The sequence below is a fragment of the Notolabrus celidotus genome, chromosome 23 (genome assembly GCF_009762535.1).
Source record: "Notolabrus celidotus isolate fNotCel1 chromosome 23, fNotCel1.pri, whole genome shotgun sequence".
Taxonomy (NCBI): domain Eukaryota; kingdom Metazoa; phylum Chordata; class Actinopteri; order Labriformes; family Labridae; genus Notolabrus; species Notolabrus celidotus.
The window spans coordinates 10,685,225-10,701,158 of NC_048294.1; the positions used below are offsets into that span (position 1 = coordinate 10,685,225).

At 39.6% G+C, this 15,934-nt stretch overlaps 1 protein-coding gene across 1 annotated transcript in view; it reads right to left on the reverse strand.

The window, feature by feature from the left end:
- The window catches only part of zmp:0000000660 (arf-GAP with Rho-GAP domain, ANK repeat and PH domain-containing protein 2), a 209,934-nt gene that overhangs the window by 37,484 nt on the left and 156,516 nt on the right, over positions 1 to 15,934 (reverse strand). The window contains 2 exon segments of the mRNA XM_034676822.1: positions 4,117 to 4,280; positions 4,818 to 4,881. Of these exon segments, the coding sequence (XP_034532713.1) occupies positions 4,117 to 4,280; positions 4,818 to 4,881 (228 nt within the window).

The window sequence follows — 15,934 nt, forward strand, 5'->3', positions numbered from 1 at the left end:
TGTTCTGTTTCTGTTATGGTTCTGTTCTGGTACGATTCTGGTTCGGTTCTGGTTCAGTTCTGGTTCAGTTCTGGTACTGTTCAGGTATGGTTCTGGTTCGGTTCGGTTCCGGTTCCGGTTCGGATCTGGTTCCAGTTCGGTTCCAGTTCGGTTCTGGTTCGGTTCTGGTTCGGTTCTGGTTCGGTTCTGGTTCTGGTTCGGTTCTGGTACGGTTCTGGTTATGTTCAGGTTCGGTTCAGGTGAGGTTCGGTTCCGGTTCAGGTATGGTTCTGGTTCGGTTCGGTTTCGGTTCGGTTCTGGTTCGGATCTGGTTTGGTTCCGTTCTGGTTTGGTTCTGGTTTGGATCTGGTTCGGTTCTGGTTCGGTTCTGGTTTGGTTTGGTTCTGGTTTGGTTTGGTTCTGGTTTGGTTCTGGTTTGGTTCTGGTTTGGTTCTGGTTTGGGTCTGGTTCAGTTCTGGTTTCTGTTTGCTTGGGTGTGGTTCTGGTTCTGTTTGCTTGAGTTTGGTTCTGGTTCTGTTTGCATGAGTTGTTCCTGGTTCTGTTTGCTTGAGTTTTGGTTCTAACCCTAACCCCAACCCTAATCCTATCCCTAACCCTAACCCTAACCCTAATCCTAACCCTAACCCTAACCCTAACCCTAATCCTAACCCTAACCCTAACCCTAACCCTAATCCTAACCCTAACCCTAACCCTAACCCTAATCCTAACCTTAACCCTAACCCTAACCCTAATCCTAACCCTAATCCTAACCCTAACCCTAACCCTAACCCTAATCCTAACCCTAACCCTAATCCTAACCCTAATCCTAACCCTAACCCTAACCCTAATGCTAACCCTAACCCTAACCCTAATCATAACCCTAACCCTAATCCTAACCCTAACCCTAATCCTTATCCTAACCCTAACCCTAACCCTAATCCTAACCCTAATCCTAACCCTAATCCTATCCCTAACCCTAACTCTAATCCTAACCCTAACCCTAATCCTAACCCTAATCCTATCCCTAACCCTAACCCTAACCCTAATCCTAATCCTAACCCTAACCCTAATCCTAACCCTAATCCTAATCCTAACCCTAACCCTAACTCTAATCCTAACCCTAATCATAACCCTAACCCTAACCCTAACCCTAATCATAACCCTAACCCTAATCCTAACCCTAACCCTAATCCTAACCCTAACCCTAATCCTAACCCTAACCCTAACCCTAATCCTAACCCTAACCCTAACCCTAATCCTAACCCTAACCCTAATCCTAACCCTAATCCTAACCCTAATCCTAACCCTAACCCTAATCCTAAACCTAACCCTAACCCTAATCCTAATCCTAACCCTAACCCTAATCCTAACACTAACCCTAATCCTAACCCTAACCCTAACCCTAATCCTAACCCTAACCCTAATCCTAACCCTAATCATAACCCTAACCCTAACCCTTATCCTAATCCTAACCCTAATCCTAACCCTAACCCTAACCCTAATCCTAATCATAACCCTAATCATAACCCTAATCCTATCCCTAACCCTAACCCTATTCACAACCCTAACCCTAATCACAACCCTAACCCTAATCCTATCCCTAACCCTAATCATAACCCTAATCCTATCCCTAACCCTAACCCTATTCACAACCCTAACCCTAATCACAACCCTAACCCTAATCACAACCCTTACTCTAATCACAACCCTAACCCTAACCCTAAGCCTAATCCTAAACCTAACCCTAACCCTAATCCTAATCCTAACCCTAACCCTAATCCTAACACTAACCCTAATCCTAACCCTAACCCTAATCCTAACCCTAACCCTAACCCTAATCCTAACCCTAATCATAACCCTAACCCTAACCCTTATCCTAATCCTAACCCTAATCCTAACCCTAACCCTAACCCTAACCCTAATCCTAACCCTAACCCTAATCATAACCCTAATCCTATCCCTAACCCTAACCCTAACCCTATTCACAACCCTAACCCTAATCACAACCCTAACCCTAATCCTATCCCTAACCCTAATCATAACCCTAATCCTATCCCTAACCCTAACCCTATTCACAACCCTAACCCTAATCACAACCCTAACCCTAATCCTATCCCTAACCCTAATCATAACCCTAATCCTATCCCTAACCCTAACCCTATTCACAACCCTAACCCTAATCACAACCCTAACCCTAATCACAACCCTTACTCTAATCACAACCCTAACCCTAACCCTAACCCTAATCCTAAACCTAACCCTAACCCTAATCCTAATCCTAACCCTAATCCTAACACTAACCCTAATCCTAACCCTAACCCTAATCCTAACCCTAACCCTAACCCTAATCCTAACCCTAATCATAACCCTAACCCTAACCCTTATCCTAATCCTAACCCTAATCCTAACCCTAACCCTAACCCTAATCCTAACCCTAACCCTAATCATAACCCTAATCCTATCCCTAACCCTAACCCTATTCACAACCCTAACCCTAATCACAACCCTAACCCTAATCCTATCCCTAACCCTAATCATAACCCTAATCCTATCCCTAACCCTAACCCTATTCACAACCCTAACCCTAATCACAACCCTTACCCTAATCACAACCCTAACCCTAACCCTAACCCTAACCCTAATCATAATCCTAACCCTAGGGTTATGGTGAGAATGGTTTTGTAACAGAATAAATGCACAAAATTGGTCAATTATAAGCCTTCTCATAAAAACACCGTACGTAAAAGGGTTTTCAACACAAACCATTAGTTTTTGCAAAATTAAGGTAAAATATACGGCTACAAAAGATCCTAAATGAAGAGCCGTTCGGGAGTCAAAAGAGCCGGCTTTTCTTTGGGAGCCGAGTTAAAAGAGCCGGCTCTCTGAAAAGAGCCGAACTTCCCATCACTAAAGCACATGCTTACTACCATTTGCACTCTTAGATGCCCTTGGAACTATATGTATTGTAAAACTTATCAATGTAAATACTTCAGACCTGTACCATAGTGATAAACAGATAACACTTCAATTTGAATGTAAATACCACTTGTATACTTTAAAACAGAGGGTCATTTCATTCCTTGTGGACTCAACATGACAGCATTTATACTTTTCAAGTAATTGATCTAAAACGCTTTCAGAAAATTAACAGCCGCAAGACTCACATATCCCTTTGAGCCACCAAATGGTATCATAACAATGGTGTATATGCTGTTTTGTAATGACACAGCACAATTTTAAAATGTATTAGAAATGTATTCAAATTATTTCACGGACCCCCACGCTATGGTTCGCGGACCCCCAGGGGTCCCAGGACCCCACTGTGAGAACCACTGAGCTAGAGTACGGTAATTGAGCTATCAGCCTGCAGAGAAAGTTGTGAGGCACAGACCCCCGAGCTCTCTGCCCGACTCCACTGGTCACACTATAACTTAAATATAAGACTCTCTGAATCAAAAGAGCACTCTACAAGGTTAATGTACCATAAAACATAAACAATATACCACCATTTTCTGTGAATGCATGATTATGAAGTGAAGGAGAAAAGATGTGAAAAAAGTTGTGCAGGGTCGCTGTCTTTTCCAGCACAGTGTGTACTCAACTTTCAATGAATGGGGATGTGTTTTGTTAATCGGGTCAGGTCGCACGCAGCCATGTTGGAATAATTTTCCAGGACTATATGTGATTTTCCAGGACATTTTACTTTTTCTCCCACTTTCCAGGTGTTTTCCAGTACTGGAGAACTGGTCAACTGTTTTCCAGGTTTTCCAGGTTTTCCAGGTTTTCTAGGTTTTCCAGGTTTTCTAGGATGCGTGGGAACCCTGTTTCCTATATATATGCAGTATTTATTTAAAATGTGGAGTCAATGGGACGTGTTTGCCTCATCCTCACACTTGACATCATTAAAAAATATTAAAATTCATTAAAATTGAGGAATAAAGGAATTCAAAAATAATAGAATAATAATATGTGAAATTGGATAGAGAATTTAAAGTCCTACAATTGTGGTGAAAATGAACCATTTTTTTAACTTATAAATATATATATAAAAAAATACTGTATCAATAAGCTTCACAATGGGAAACCTTCAGGAAAAACCTTCAAAAAGTTTCCTCCCGTGATAATCATGCTACTCACCATATTGTGTGACAAAAGCAATGCAGCTGTCGACAATGATGGGGACGCCTTTCTTTGTCAGCTGCTGGTCACTGAGCCCCTTGCCATCTGTACCAGCAGCCAGCGTGATGGCAGACAGCCACAGCTCAAAGTCCATCCTGTTGAAGCCGTGGACGTAGACCGTTCTGTATTTGCAGACAGAGACGGAGAAGGAAAGGTTCATTATTAATGAAATGAAGCATGATATAATTTCCTGTAACATTGTAGCCTTTCATATTTTAAGATCTTAAGTCGTATTTTGGTTTGGAGGAGCACTGCTAAGTCATTAAATAAACAACCGAAAAGATTAAAAGGAATCCAAAAGCACTTCTAAAAAGAACACACATCTATAAACAACCACCAGTTTCCCATGAGGTTTGATCAAAAACACTCAAATGGAGAGCAATTAACGGAGTAAACACAAGTGTTGTTGCTCTCCTCCAAAAGGGAGCCTGAAACCGTTAGCTGGTGTTACGTGCTGTCTCACCTCGTCTCTTAACTGAAGCTGGCAGTCTGCAGAGGATTTAATTACATCGGATGGTTACAGTAGCTAAAGTGCGTTCACACTAACAAGACAAAAGGCAAAATCAAAGCTAACAGCGCTGCATAATGCATGGTGTTGTAACACAAATACAGGGGCCAATTAGCACACCTTTTTTTTTTCCTGGGGAACAACAACGTACCTTCCAGCCTCCACCATCAGCAGGACTTGGAGCTTGTCCTCACCCTCCGTGTGTGTGGAGACAGCTAAGGGGTGGGAGGGGGAGAGAATGGGACAACAAGTGGTAAGCCTTATTAAATGTGTCCATTCAAGGAGCAGCGTGTTCTGCGCTAATGCAAAGCAACGTTTTGAGGACTGTTGAGATTTGACATTTACAGTTGTTCAACAACAACAACAACAACAAAAAAGCGTGAGCACTTAGAAAGCCATGAAACTTGAAAGTCCCTGTATTCATTACCTGTTGCTGAAAGGTCTCTTTCCTCTAAAGTGTTCATTTACCATCCCGTCCATCACAGCACATAATGCACTTCACAATATGTCTAGACATGTCTGGCTTGTCTTTTCAGATATTAGTGAGGAAGCCATACAGGGAAGATGGGTGGCTTATGCATCTGTTTATAGCTCTGTGATGGTTTAAATAAGAGAATAAAGTGAAACACTTATCTCATCTGTCATCAAGCTTTTCATAAAAGTTGCTCCAAATGTAACCGAATAAAAACTGTTCTGAGGGTGGCATTTACCCAACCAGAATAAAAGAAATAATTTAAAATGATAGTGCAACAATTCAAAAAAAACAAAACAACAACAAGCTGAGCTGAGGGACTCTAAAGCCCTGCCATAATCTCTTCTGAGGGTTCAAACAGCAGCTTGGATCATGGAAACAATCACATATACACACACACACACACACACACACACACACACACACACACACACACACAACAGAGAGAGAGTACAGAAAAGATATGAGGCTCTGCAGCTGAGTCACAAATCTCCCAGCAACAACATCTGGCACTTTCATCATATCATAGTTCGAACTGCTTGTGCTCAAATATACAAGAGAAACTTTCAAACAAGGAAGAATCTGTACTTCAACTAGAAACACATAAAACAGGACTTTTGTAGAATGATAGTTAGCTTACTAGCCGCCTTTTCAAGTTTAAATTATGCACATAAATATTTTTCTTGAAGCGTTCTAAATGAAAATTAACTGTAAAAGTTCAGTGTTTTGGGTAATGTGCTGCTAGCTTCCTCTTAGAAGTACGAGAACAATACTGGTATCAATGACTTTTTGCAATGTAAATATGAAGCTACTGCAACATAGCAGTTAGATTAGCTTAAAATCTCATGCTAACTGCTTGTAGTAAGAGTAATCAGATGTGAAATAGTTAGCATTAGCGTACCAGTTGGTGTGTTTTGTCCACTTTTAGATGCTGTCAGGTTGGCTGTCTACACCTCTTTCAGTCTCCCTCTATGCTAAAGTAAGCTAATCCACTGTAAGCTAATTCAGACCAAAACTAAAGACAGACGTTTTTCAACAATGTTTCTAGTTTTTGAAATAAAGACACCAATACAAAGAGGGAGATTGATTTGACATGATGTGTGATTAGGGTTGCAAAGTGGTGGAAAATTTCCAGTAAATTTCCATTGGAAGTTAAGCTGGGGAATTTTTGAAATATTCCAAATTGGAAACTTTCCATGGGAATTAATGTGAATTGAGGGTAATTTAATGGAAAGGTATCACATCCAAGCATAAATATTTGTTTTGTTATAAGCAGACATCCATCCAAACTAATACATTTAAAACAAATTTATTTTTAAGTAGAGCTTTATGAAGTGTTAAATATTTTATTGAACAATCAATTCTTTCATTGAATTACAAAAACATGAATGTTGAGTTAAATATTACTCATCCCCCCGACCCAACCCATTCAAAAATTAACAAAAATGCAACCCCAACAAAGTCCCATTCAAAATGTTAAATGAAAAGAGCCCCTCTCCCTCCAAAAAAAGTCCCATTCAACATGCAAATAAAAAAGCATCTTCCCTCAAGCTTCTCAAGCCTAACCTCTGCAGGATTCTAGAAATCATGTGTGCATGTGATGGAGGAATGCACAGTGCATGTAGGGGGCGTGGTCTCAATAGCCATGCAGTAAGCAGTGTGCTATGTGCATGTGATTGAGGAATAGCATAGATATTCAACTGTACGTGCATGAAATCTGGTTATTTTAGTCAGGATTATGCTAAAATATATTTTTCCCAATTATATTTAAGTTTCTTCAATTCTGTAAATTCCTGATTTATTCCCATAAATTCCTGTTAATTCCCAAGGAAAGTTTCCAACTTTCCAAATTTCCCGGAATTTTGCAACCCTCCGTGTGATCAGTTTGCCTCTGGTGTTGCTCAGGTTTGTGAAAGTTAATAACTGCCTTCAAGGCGTCGTCGGGGTTTTTTGACCAATCAGCATCAAGCATCTTACACTGCCGGAAGATCAGTAAGAGAGCCAGGTAATAAACAAGAGTTAGCAAACTGGCCCATAGCTACATCATATTTCTTTGTTATTTTGACCCATACTATACACTGGCTTGCTTTCTACCCTTTTTTCAAGCTAACATGCTAGACTTAGCACAATGACTGTTAGCTACCTTACATACTGTACCTAGTGTCATTTTGACCAAAACCAAACATCGGCTCGCTCTCAACCCCTTTTTCCAGTCTCTATACTAGAGTTAGAAAAGTAGCTGTTAGCTACTCCATATTCCTTTGTGTAGTACAACAATAATAATAATAATAATAATAATAATAATAATAACAGCTCATTTTATGGACTAAGTTAAGCTAGTTATAGGCTAGCAACCCCTTTATACATAAATAATGGTATGCATCCATTTTGAACCCAGAAAACACCAGAGTAAGAAAACTTCAGTTATAGGATGTTATTTTTGTACGTATATATTTTACTGGATTTTTACCATCAACACATCTCAAAACAAGATAAATATTTCTCCACCAAATATCCTAATCTTTGCATCCACTTCTCCACAAATACATTGATTATCTGCAGCAACAGGAATTTAATTTAACTGTTGGCACCGGCTAGAAGATTGGCATGAATATGACATACAACAATCTTATTTTTGGCCAACAAGTGCTTTATTCGTGCCTTTGTTTGCCAACCAAACAGCAAAAACAATTAATCCCCCAAAGTCTCTCTTAACAAATAATTAGCTTTTTTATTTTCCTTGGCAGACTTTCAAGGGCACGGTACTTCATTGTGATCCAAACAACAAGGGAAGAAAAGCAGAGAACTTCAGAGTTTGATATTGACTTGAGAGAGGTTTATTAACTGTGTTATCAGGTAAACGCACAACACTTGTCATCGTTATTTGAGTAAACACACAGCAATCCTCTTTTATCCATCTTACAGCCCAGTGGGATATTTTTTGTTACTTAATTTGTTTGTATGATAAGGAGCTAAATCTGCTATGTTTTCCCCCCGTAATTTGGAGACCCTTTGGAGCCTTTTAAGAGATTTTAATTGTTTGTTTTCTTTCACCTAAAAAAAGGGTGATTCAGTGCTGGAGCACAATTGCAGTGGGAGAATTTGTGCTGTTGTTTATTTTTTTATGGATTTTGCACAATAGCCTCAGTGTGTGATAATCCCTGTTGCTTACATTTGCAATGGCCTTAGCTTGATTAGTGGTTCTTCTGGACTCCCCTAAACACAACATTCGTTGTTCACTCATGGAAGGGTCAGGGAGTTGGTTCTTTGTTGTGCTGTGATAGTTTGCTTCTATTGGCTGGAAAACAGCTATAATGATAATGGGCTAATTCAGGGGTTAAGAGTAACACTGAAAATATCATGGAGATATTTTTGCCTAAACTTTTTAATAAGGTAAAATACACCACTGACCCTTCATGTCTGAAAACAACTACAGGTGCAGCTCATTAAATTTGAATATTGAAAAAAAGTTCAATATTTTCCAACAGTTATTTAAGAATTTTATATATTCTAGACTCATTACATACAAACTGAAATGTTTCAAGCATATTTCCACCAGGTCCACAGTAATCACCTTTCTGATGTTAATTTGGCGTCAGGCCAACAGTCATCCTGTTTTTCATGGTTTTTACCATAGACTGTAAATAAAAATGGACAGCGTTGCTCCACTTCTTCCCGTTCTACGGTTCTGAAGCCAAAAAATCCCGCTCCTGGGCGCAGCCATTGTGCAGCCAGAGCCTGTGAAGCCACTGTAACAAGCTCCGCCCTACAGGGTAGCGTCACAAGATGCTGTGTATCCTTTGAAGTTTCCCTCTACGGCGGCTGTGAATCAATGCAAACCCGGAGGTAAAACCCCGTTTTTTAAACTCTAATAACTAACAAAAAAGAAACTTTTCAGGAAAAAGAGGCCTTGGACACAAAACAGTCAAATAATAACTACATATCACCACAGCATACGGATGTGAGAAACATTCGTACGATGTGTATTTATTTTTTTAAAGTTTGACTGAGACAGATTTTTTGACCTATACTGCAGCCAGCCACCAGGGGGCAGACACTCCGCTGAAAGCTTCACCACCAGCCGAGTGAGATGCACCCCTGGTTTTTACGTTAGGCCTGCAATTTTTACTTTCTTCACGATTTTTGCATCAGTTCTGCGATTTTTACTTGGACATTTAGTTGCAGAATTTTACCCAGAAGATTGCGCTGTACTGCTGAAGCTTGGTTATAGATATGCGCCACCGTGACTGCCGTCATAACCCACAGCACATGACCTGACATACTTAGAAATTCACCCCAGTTTACCCACTTCCTGCCTTTGCAGTACACAATGGAATTCAATTTTTTTACTTTTTCAGTGGAATTGGCTACTCCATAGGGAAGCTTTCAACTCAATCAACCGATCTGAAATTTTCAAAATGTGTCTTTCATTCGTTTCACTGTTGTTAGAAAAAGGCAACATAAAATTGACTTGAAGAGGAACCAGTAGGGTTATAATTTGTGTACTTTTTGTGTATTTATTGTGAAGATGTGAAGATTGGCTGCAGAGAATAACATCAATCTGAATCAGGTGATACTGACTTTACTTCCAAATTAACAGTCATCAACAGCTGAGGCTCTTTCTTATCATGCTACATTTCAGAGCCATTTATTCCTCCATTCTAAAACACATTACCTCAGTATGGAGTGTTGAAATTCGACTGGGCTGCTTTGATTCCTTTTTAAATTTTAGATGATTGAGCACAGCAGTTGGATTAACTTTTCCTCTGTATTTAGTCACTGCCTTAGGAGAAATCCATGGAGAAATTGCACAGAATGAGTTTAATGCTAATGTGCTTATCTTGTTTGAAAACCGTTCATTTCACAGAGTTCAGGGAGGGAAGGCTGATTTGTGCACTCTGACAGGTTAATGATTATCCGACTGTATCTGTCATTTTACATTCATTTGACTTTGGTTCTGGTTATTTGTGCGGCAGACATCTTGACACAAGACATCACAAAAAGATCAATCCTCTCTCAGGAACACAGCTGAGCCCCCGGGAAGCCGTTTTCGGAGGCAGTGCTCTCGAATTCTGCGGGGATGGGATTCTTTCATGTTGCTGCTGTTGTTTTCTTATTACAGTTTTTGAGTGCTTCTCAACCTACACAATTAATACTGACTATATGACACACATCAGCACATTTTTGACGCAATAAGCCAAAGGAAATAAACCAAAATATTCGTCCTGGGAGGAAAATAATCTTGGAAATCCTTCAAAAACACAAAGATATAGCAATTTTAAGGTGGCTTTCATTCAAATAACACCACTTGCTTTTTAGTTAGTCACTAAAAATGTGTAATTTGGAGCTTTTTACAAGGAGCATGAGTCACAACTTAATGAAAAACAAACATACCAGACCAAGACACCCGCACTGCTGGCACTGAACGTTTTAAAACAGCTTCTTCATTAAGACTAAATATTCTAAATAAGTAACAGTTATAAATACCAAGCTAAATAAATGTGCCTCAAATCTTAAAACTTACAAGTGATCCAACACATTGTTCTGTGTTTGCTGCCTTAGTCAAAATAAAGAGAGGACAAAAATACAGAGCCTTCACTTTGAAATAAAAGAGAACCAAAACAAAGACATTAACTACAATAACGTGGTAGTATGAAGCGACTTTACAAACTACGTGATAAATGTTTGTCTGTTCTCAATATGGACTGTTTCCCTCATCATTAGTCTCGTCTTAAATACGTGACTCTATTCTGAGTAAGAGGAATAGCTCTTTGCTCTCATGTTAACAGTGTGTCTCAAGGAAGTGACAAATAAATTGAATCACCAAACTGGGGAGCCTTTTTTGTATTTTGGAAACGGTGTGAAAACCCAGGAAACACATGACCTCACATTAAAGGGTTGTGACCATAGACTGTAGAAAGGCGGGCTTTAGGTGCATTTCGACCAAGAGTTCAGAGGTCTTTTAGCCCCAAGAACTGTGCCCGCATTGTCATCTGCGTTTCGACCGGCTGAAGTCCTGGGTAGATTGTGCAAATCAGGCCAGTGATGTTTGGAGAAAAAAAATGCTACTAAATAATGTTTTGAAATCTTAATAAAAAAACTAAACTAGTATGCATTCCCAGGAACTCCCTCTGTGTTTCAACAAACACTGTTACTTTCAACCGAAAGTCCCAGGACCTTTAAAAAGTACTACCCCCCAAGCAGGGGCTTTTCAGGGGGAGATTATCTAAAGATTATAAACTAAATTTAGACCCTGGTTCCTCCGGTCGAAACGTACGTAGTTCAGGGGTAAAGTCCCTAGTTCCGGGGTAAAGTTCCTGCAGTGGAAAATAGCCTTTTGAGTTACCTCGCTAACAGCTACAGTGTGCTAGCCTGTTAATCAAGTAAGCTGTGCCTTTCAAAAAAAGAATCACACCTCGTACAAAGTGAGTCATGAGATAAACTAGCTAATCAGACTAAAATCATTATTATACCAGGCTGTAAGCATGTGAAGATCGGCTTTTTTGAATGGATGTCTATGTGGTTTCTGGTGTTTTAGCAGCCAGCCTCAAGTGGACGCTCGAGGAACTGCAGGTTTAAGTACTTCTGCATTGGCTTCATTTCTCGCAGTCAGAGGTTGCCGCTTGGTTGCGACCAAAATTTGAGTCTCTGGTGTGTGCAAACATTTTGAAGTATTGATAACACAAATCTGGACTTAAACTCTCATGGTTTGGTTTGCTAAGAAGCATTTAAAAAATGGCAACCGCTTATTGGAAATATAGTGGAGTGCACTACTTGACGACTTGACGACCAATCCTCTGGAAAGAACTTCTGTAGTGTTCTCACCTCACTTTTAATACCAATGGATACTGATCATTCTCCAATCTGGATCTTTGGCTTTTGAGTGACCTGCATGACAAACTTTGACTTGCTGCGTCAAATTTCAAAACACTTTAGAGCTCAAAGTTTAAAGTAATCAGAAGGCTTACTTGTAATTTTATGATTCATCAATGGAGGTTTGTCTTGTTTTGACTCTTTAAGTCAACCATTGTTTGGAGTTGATCCTCTTTAGTTCTGTATGTCTTCCTGGTTCAGTTTTATGTTGTTGTTGGGGTATCTTACATAGACTGTAAAAAAGATCGACGTAGTCTCCGTGGGGTCATCCATTGGTTTCTGAAGTGGCGTTAAAAAGCCTGAAGATGGCGGCAGCCATAATGAAAATGCTGACTCAAACTAGCTTTTGCCTTAAAGAAATAGGCCAAGAAGTGAAGGTGAGGCCATAGCTTTGCCAACTGGCAGTCAGCTACAACACGACCACCTGTCAGTTGCATCAGCCACGCCACTTGTTATGAATAATAATGCAAAACTCTTAGCTTAAATACAATCAAAAGAATGAGTTACAGAAAAATAATTCAACCCTTATAGTTGTTACAAGTTAACAAATTAACTACTGTGACCGAAACCGTTTTTGGACCAGTTTTTTGTAAACATGTTGAATTTTGTCAGAAAAAAATGTATTCAAATATGGCCACCAATGGGCTGGGCTTTTGGAACCAGCCTCAAGTGGACACCTAAGTAAATGTAGTTCTTTACACTTCTGGTGGCTTCCTTTTCCAATATCGGAGGTTTCATTCTAAGGTTTTCTTTAAACTAAAATGGTATAGCTCGACAATATAATCCAGGGATACATCAATAAAGTTCTCAATGTTTGAAATTTACTGAAGATCAGGTGTGCCATGGGAAAAAAATATGGTTTTTCTTCATCTCCCCCTTTTTTTTGTAGCTATAACCGGGGCAATGTTGGGACGAGAGGTTCAAGGCTAAAATGGCCAAAAGCAAAGAGCAAGAGCTTTTACTTTCTTTTACTTTCACTTTCACTTTCAGTGAAATATTAAGAAAAAGAAATAGAAGCCTGAGGTCATACAAACTGAAGTAGACTCCATCACACTGGCGTTAACTCCTGATGTAGTTTGCATTGCAGTATGTTGGAAGCATGTAGAGATTTTAATTGAAAAAAAGTGTATTTGTTAAACCCCTCTTTGCTGCATGGAGCACCTTTCATGTGTTTGGTGTCACTGCAGAGGAAATAACAGTTAATCCCATGTCACACACTGTGATTCCTAAAGGGATCCTCTCAATGCTCCTGAACCTTCAATCCCCTGACAAAAAATAGTCCCCTCTGGCACTTTCGACTCCCTGGCTGTGACAAATATGGTTTGGGGAAAAGCAGGGAATAAAAATGAGCACCACTGCGGTTCTGTACCCCGCCCAAGGTGAGGAGACGGGGCGGCACTTTGCAATTTGATCCACATAGAGGTGTAAATGGATTAAAAAAAGATCCACTGATTCTCCACTCCTTCTGTTCGCACATCACACCACTGAAATCAATCAATCTGCCAAAGTATGTGTGAACAGACTGTCCTTTATGTAACTAGTGTTCGCCAGTTATGTGGACATGTTGGCTAAATTCATGTTTGTGGGCAGTGGAACGAATGCCACTCTGACATCGTCATGCTGTGAATATTTGTGATTATTATGATGCTGAAAGCAAACAAGACTTTTTCCAGATTTTGGAGGGAACAGCTCAAGGAAATGGCTTCTGGCTTGATGATGCATTATATAACGCTGACCTTTCCTGCCCTCATTTTTACAGAACATCTTCTGTGGCATCTTCTCACTTTCCTCCAGTCCCCTAAAAGGATGATTCTTATAATGGAAGACTGAGCTAGCCAATTAATGTAGAGATCCAACAGTGAAGTGTAATGGTGTGAAAACTGAAATGTCTTCCAGCATTGCCTGCTTGCTTGTCTCCACTGACATCTGTAAGTAGTCATAATGTGAAGTATTGGGTAGGTGTGATGGGAAAGTAGGTTTTTGGAAATCAGACAGTATAACGAATAGAAAGAGAGAAATGTAAAGGCCAAGAAATGAGAGAAAACGTATCTGAGACTTGTTTAATTGGGATTTTTTGAAATGTATTAATGCTACTGGGAAGAAAGCTAAAGGTATGTAGCACTCAAGTCCAAGACAAGTGAACCAAAACGACAATAAATGTATTGTACTTAGGGATGGGTACCGAATTCGGTACTTTTATAGGTACTGACCGAATTCCGTCGGTACTACCAAGTACCGACTCACGTCAAATCAAACGGTACCATGTTTCGGTACCTAGACGAATCCTTGTGACTGTGAAGGAGTTGAAGAATAGGCGATTTTTTTAATACTTTCACCCTGTAATAAAGTCAGAGGCTGATCAGGTGGACGTCTCTGCTCTCTGCATCTGCGCGGGAGTGCGTCAAATGGAGCCTGCAGCTGATGGGCGCGCGCACTCACCGCGAGGCAGACCTGCAGGTGGATTAAAGTTTAGTTTTTATTTACAGTCTATGGTTGAGACGGACTCTCTCGCTCCAACTACCTGCCCTGTTTATAACCGTTCCTGTGTGCGTGAATGCCCAACAAGTAAGTTGTGTGTCCTGTTAACTGGCTTTTTTCCATTCACATGTGTTCATTGATAAACTCCCGAAAGAGCAATTAGACGCCACGAGCACGTGTCAGCTTATATATCTAATCACCTATAAAATCCTGTTTCTGTTCATTTCATGTTAAATGAAATAAATATGTTAAATTTAAAATTTATTGAGATTTTATTATTAAACAAATTAACATGTATTACCACATAAACACACGCAAAAGTACTGAAAATTGGTACCGTTGAGTACCGGTACTGATTCCCAGGTACCGGGTATCGGTACCGTATCGGTTCAAATGTGAAAGGTACCCATCCCTAATTGTACTGTATCACATTGTATTATATTGTACCGTATCGGATCACTGTAATATCATATCTTTTCATATAGTATAAATTGTATTATATTACTCTATCAGAGAGTCTCATATGAAGACATATTGTAACATATCTTATTTTTTTAAACCATGTCATATCATCATCCTATGTTGTAATGTATAACATTGTATTAAATCTACGATATCACAAATAATTGTATGGTATTATGTGGTATCATACAGTACTGTATTGTATCATATCGTATCTTAACGTACCTTAATGTATCTTATCGTATCTTGTTGTTTCCCATTGTATCGTATTGTGTTGTATTGTATCTTTAACATTGAATTGTGCCAATTGTAGCATATCATATGATGGTATGACATGGTATTGTATGGTTTTGTATGGTATCATATTGTATCTTCATGTACCGTACTGTATTGCATCATGTTGTATCGTGACGTAACGTACTTTTTGTATTGCATCACATCGTATACATCATATCGTATCGCATCGTAATGCACCGTACTGTTTTGTATTGTATCGTATACATCACATTGTGGCAATTGTAGCATATGATATGGTGATAACGCACGGTGTTGTACGGTATTATATGGTATCATATCATAGAATATCGTATCGTAACGTACCGTATTGTTTTGTATCGTATTGTACCGCATTATATCCCATCGTATTGCATCGTACTGTTTTGAATTGTATCCTACTGCATGGCATGCTATGGTATGCTATCACATTGTATTGCATTGTATCTCATCGTATCGTATCTCATCGTATCGTATCTCATCGTATCGTATCTCATCGTATCGTATCACATCGTATCGTATCGTATCTCATCGTATCGTATCTCATCGTATCGTATCTCATCGTATCGTAACTCATTGTATCGTATCTCATCGTATCGTATCTCATCGTATCGTATCACATCGTATCTCATCGTATCTCATCGTATCGTATCTCATCGTATCGTATCTCATCATATTGTATCACATCGTATCTCATCGTGTCGTATCTC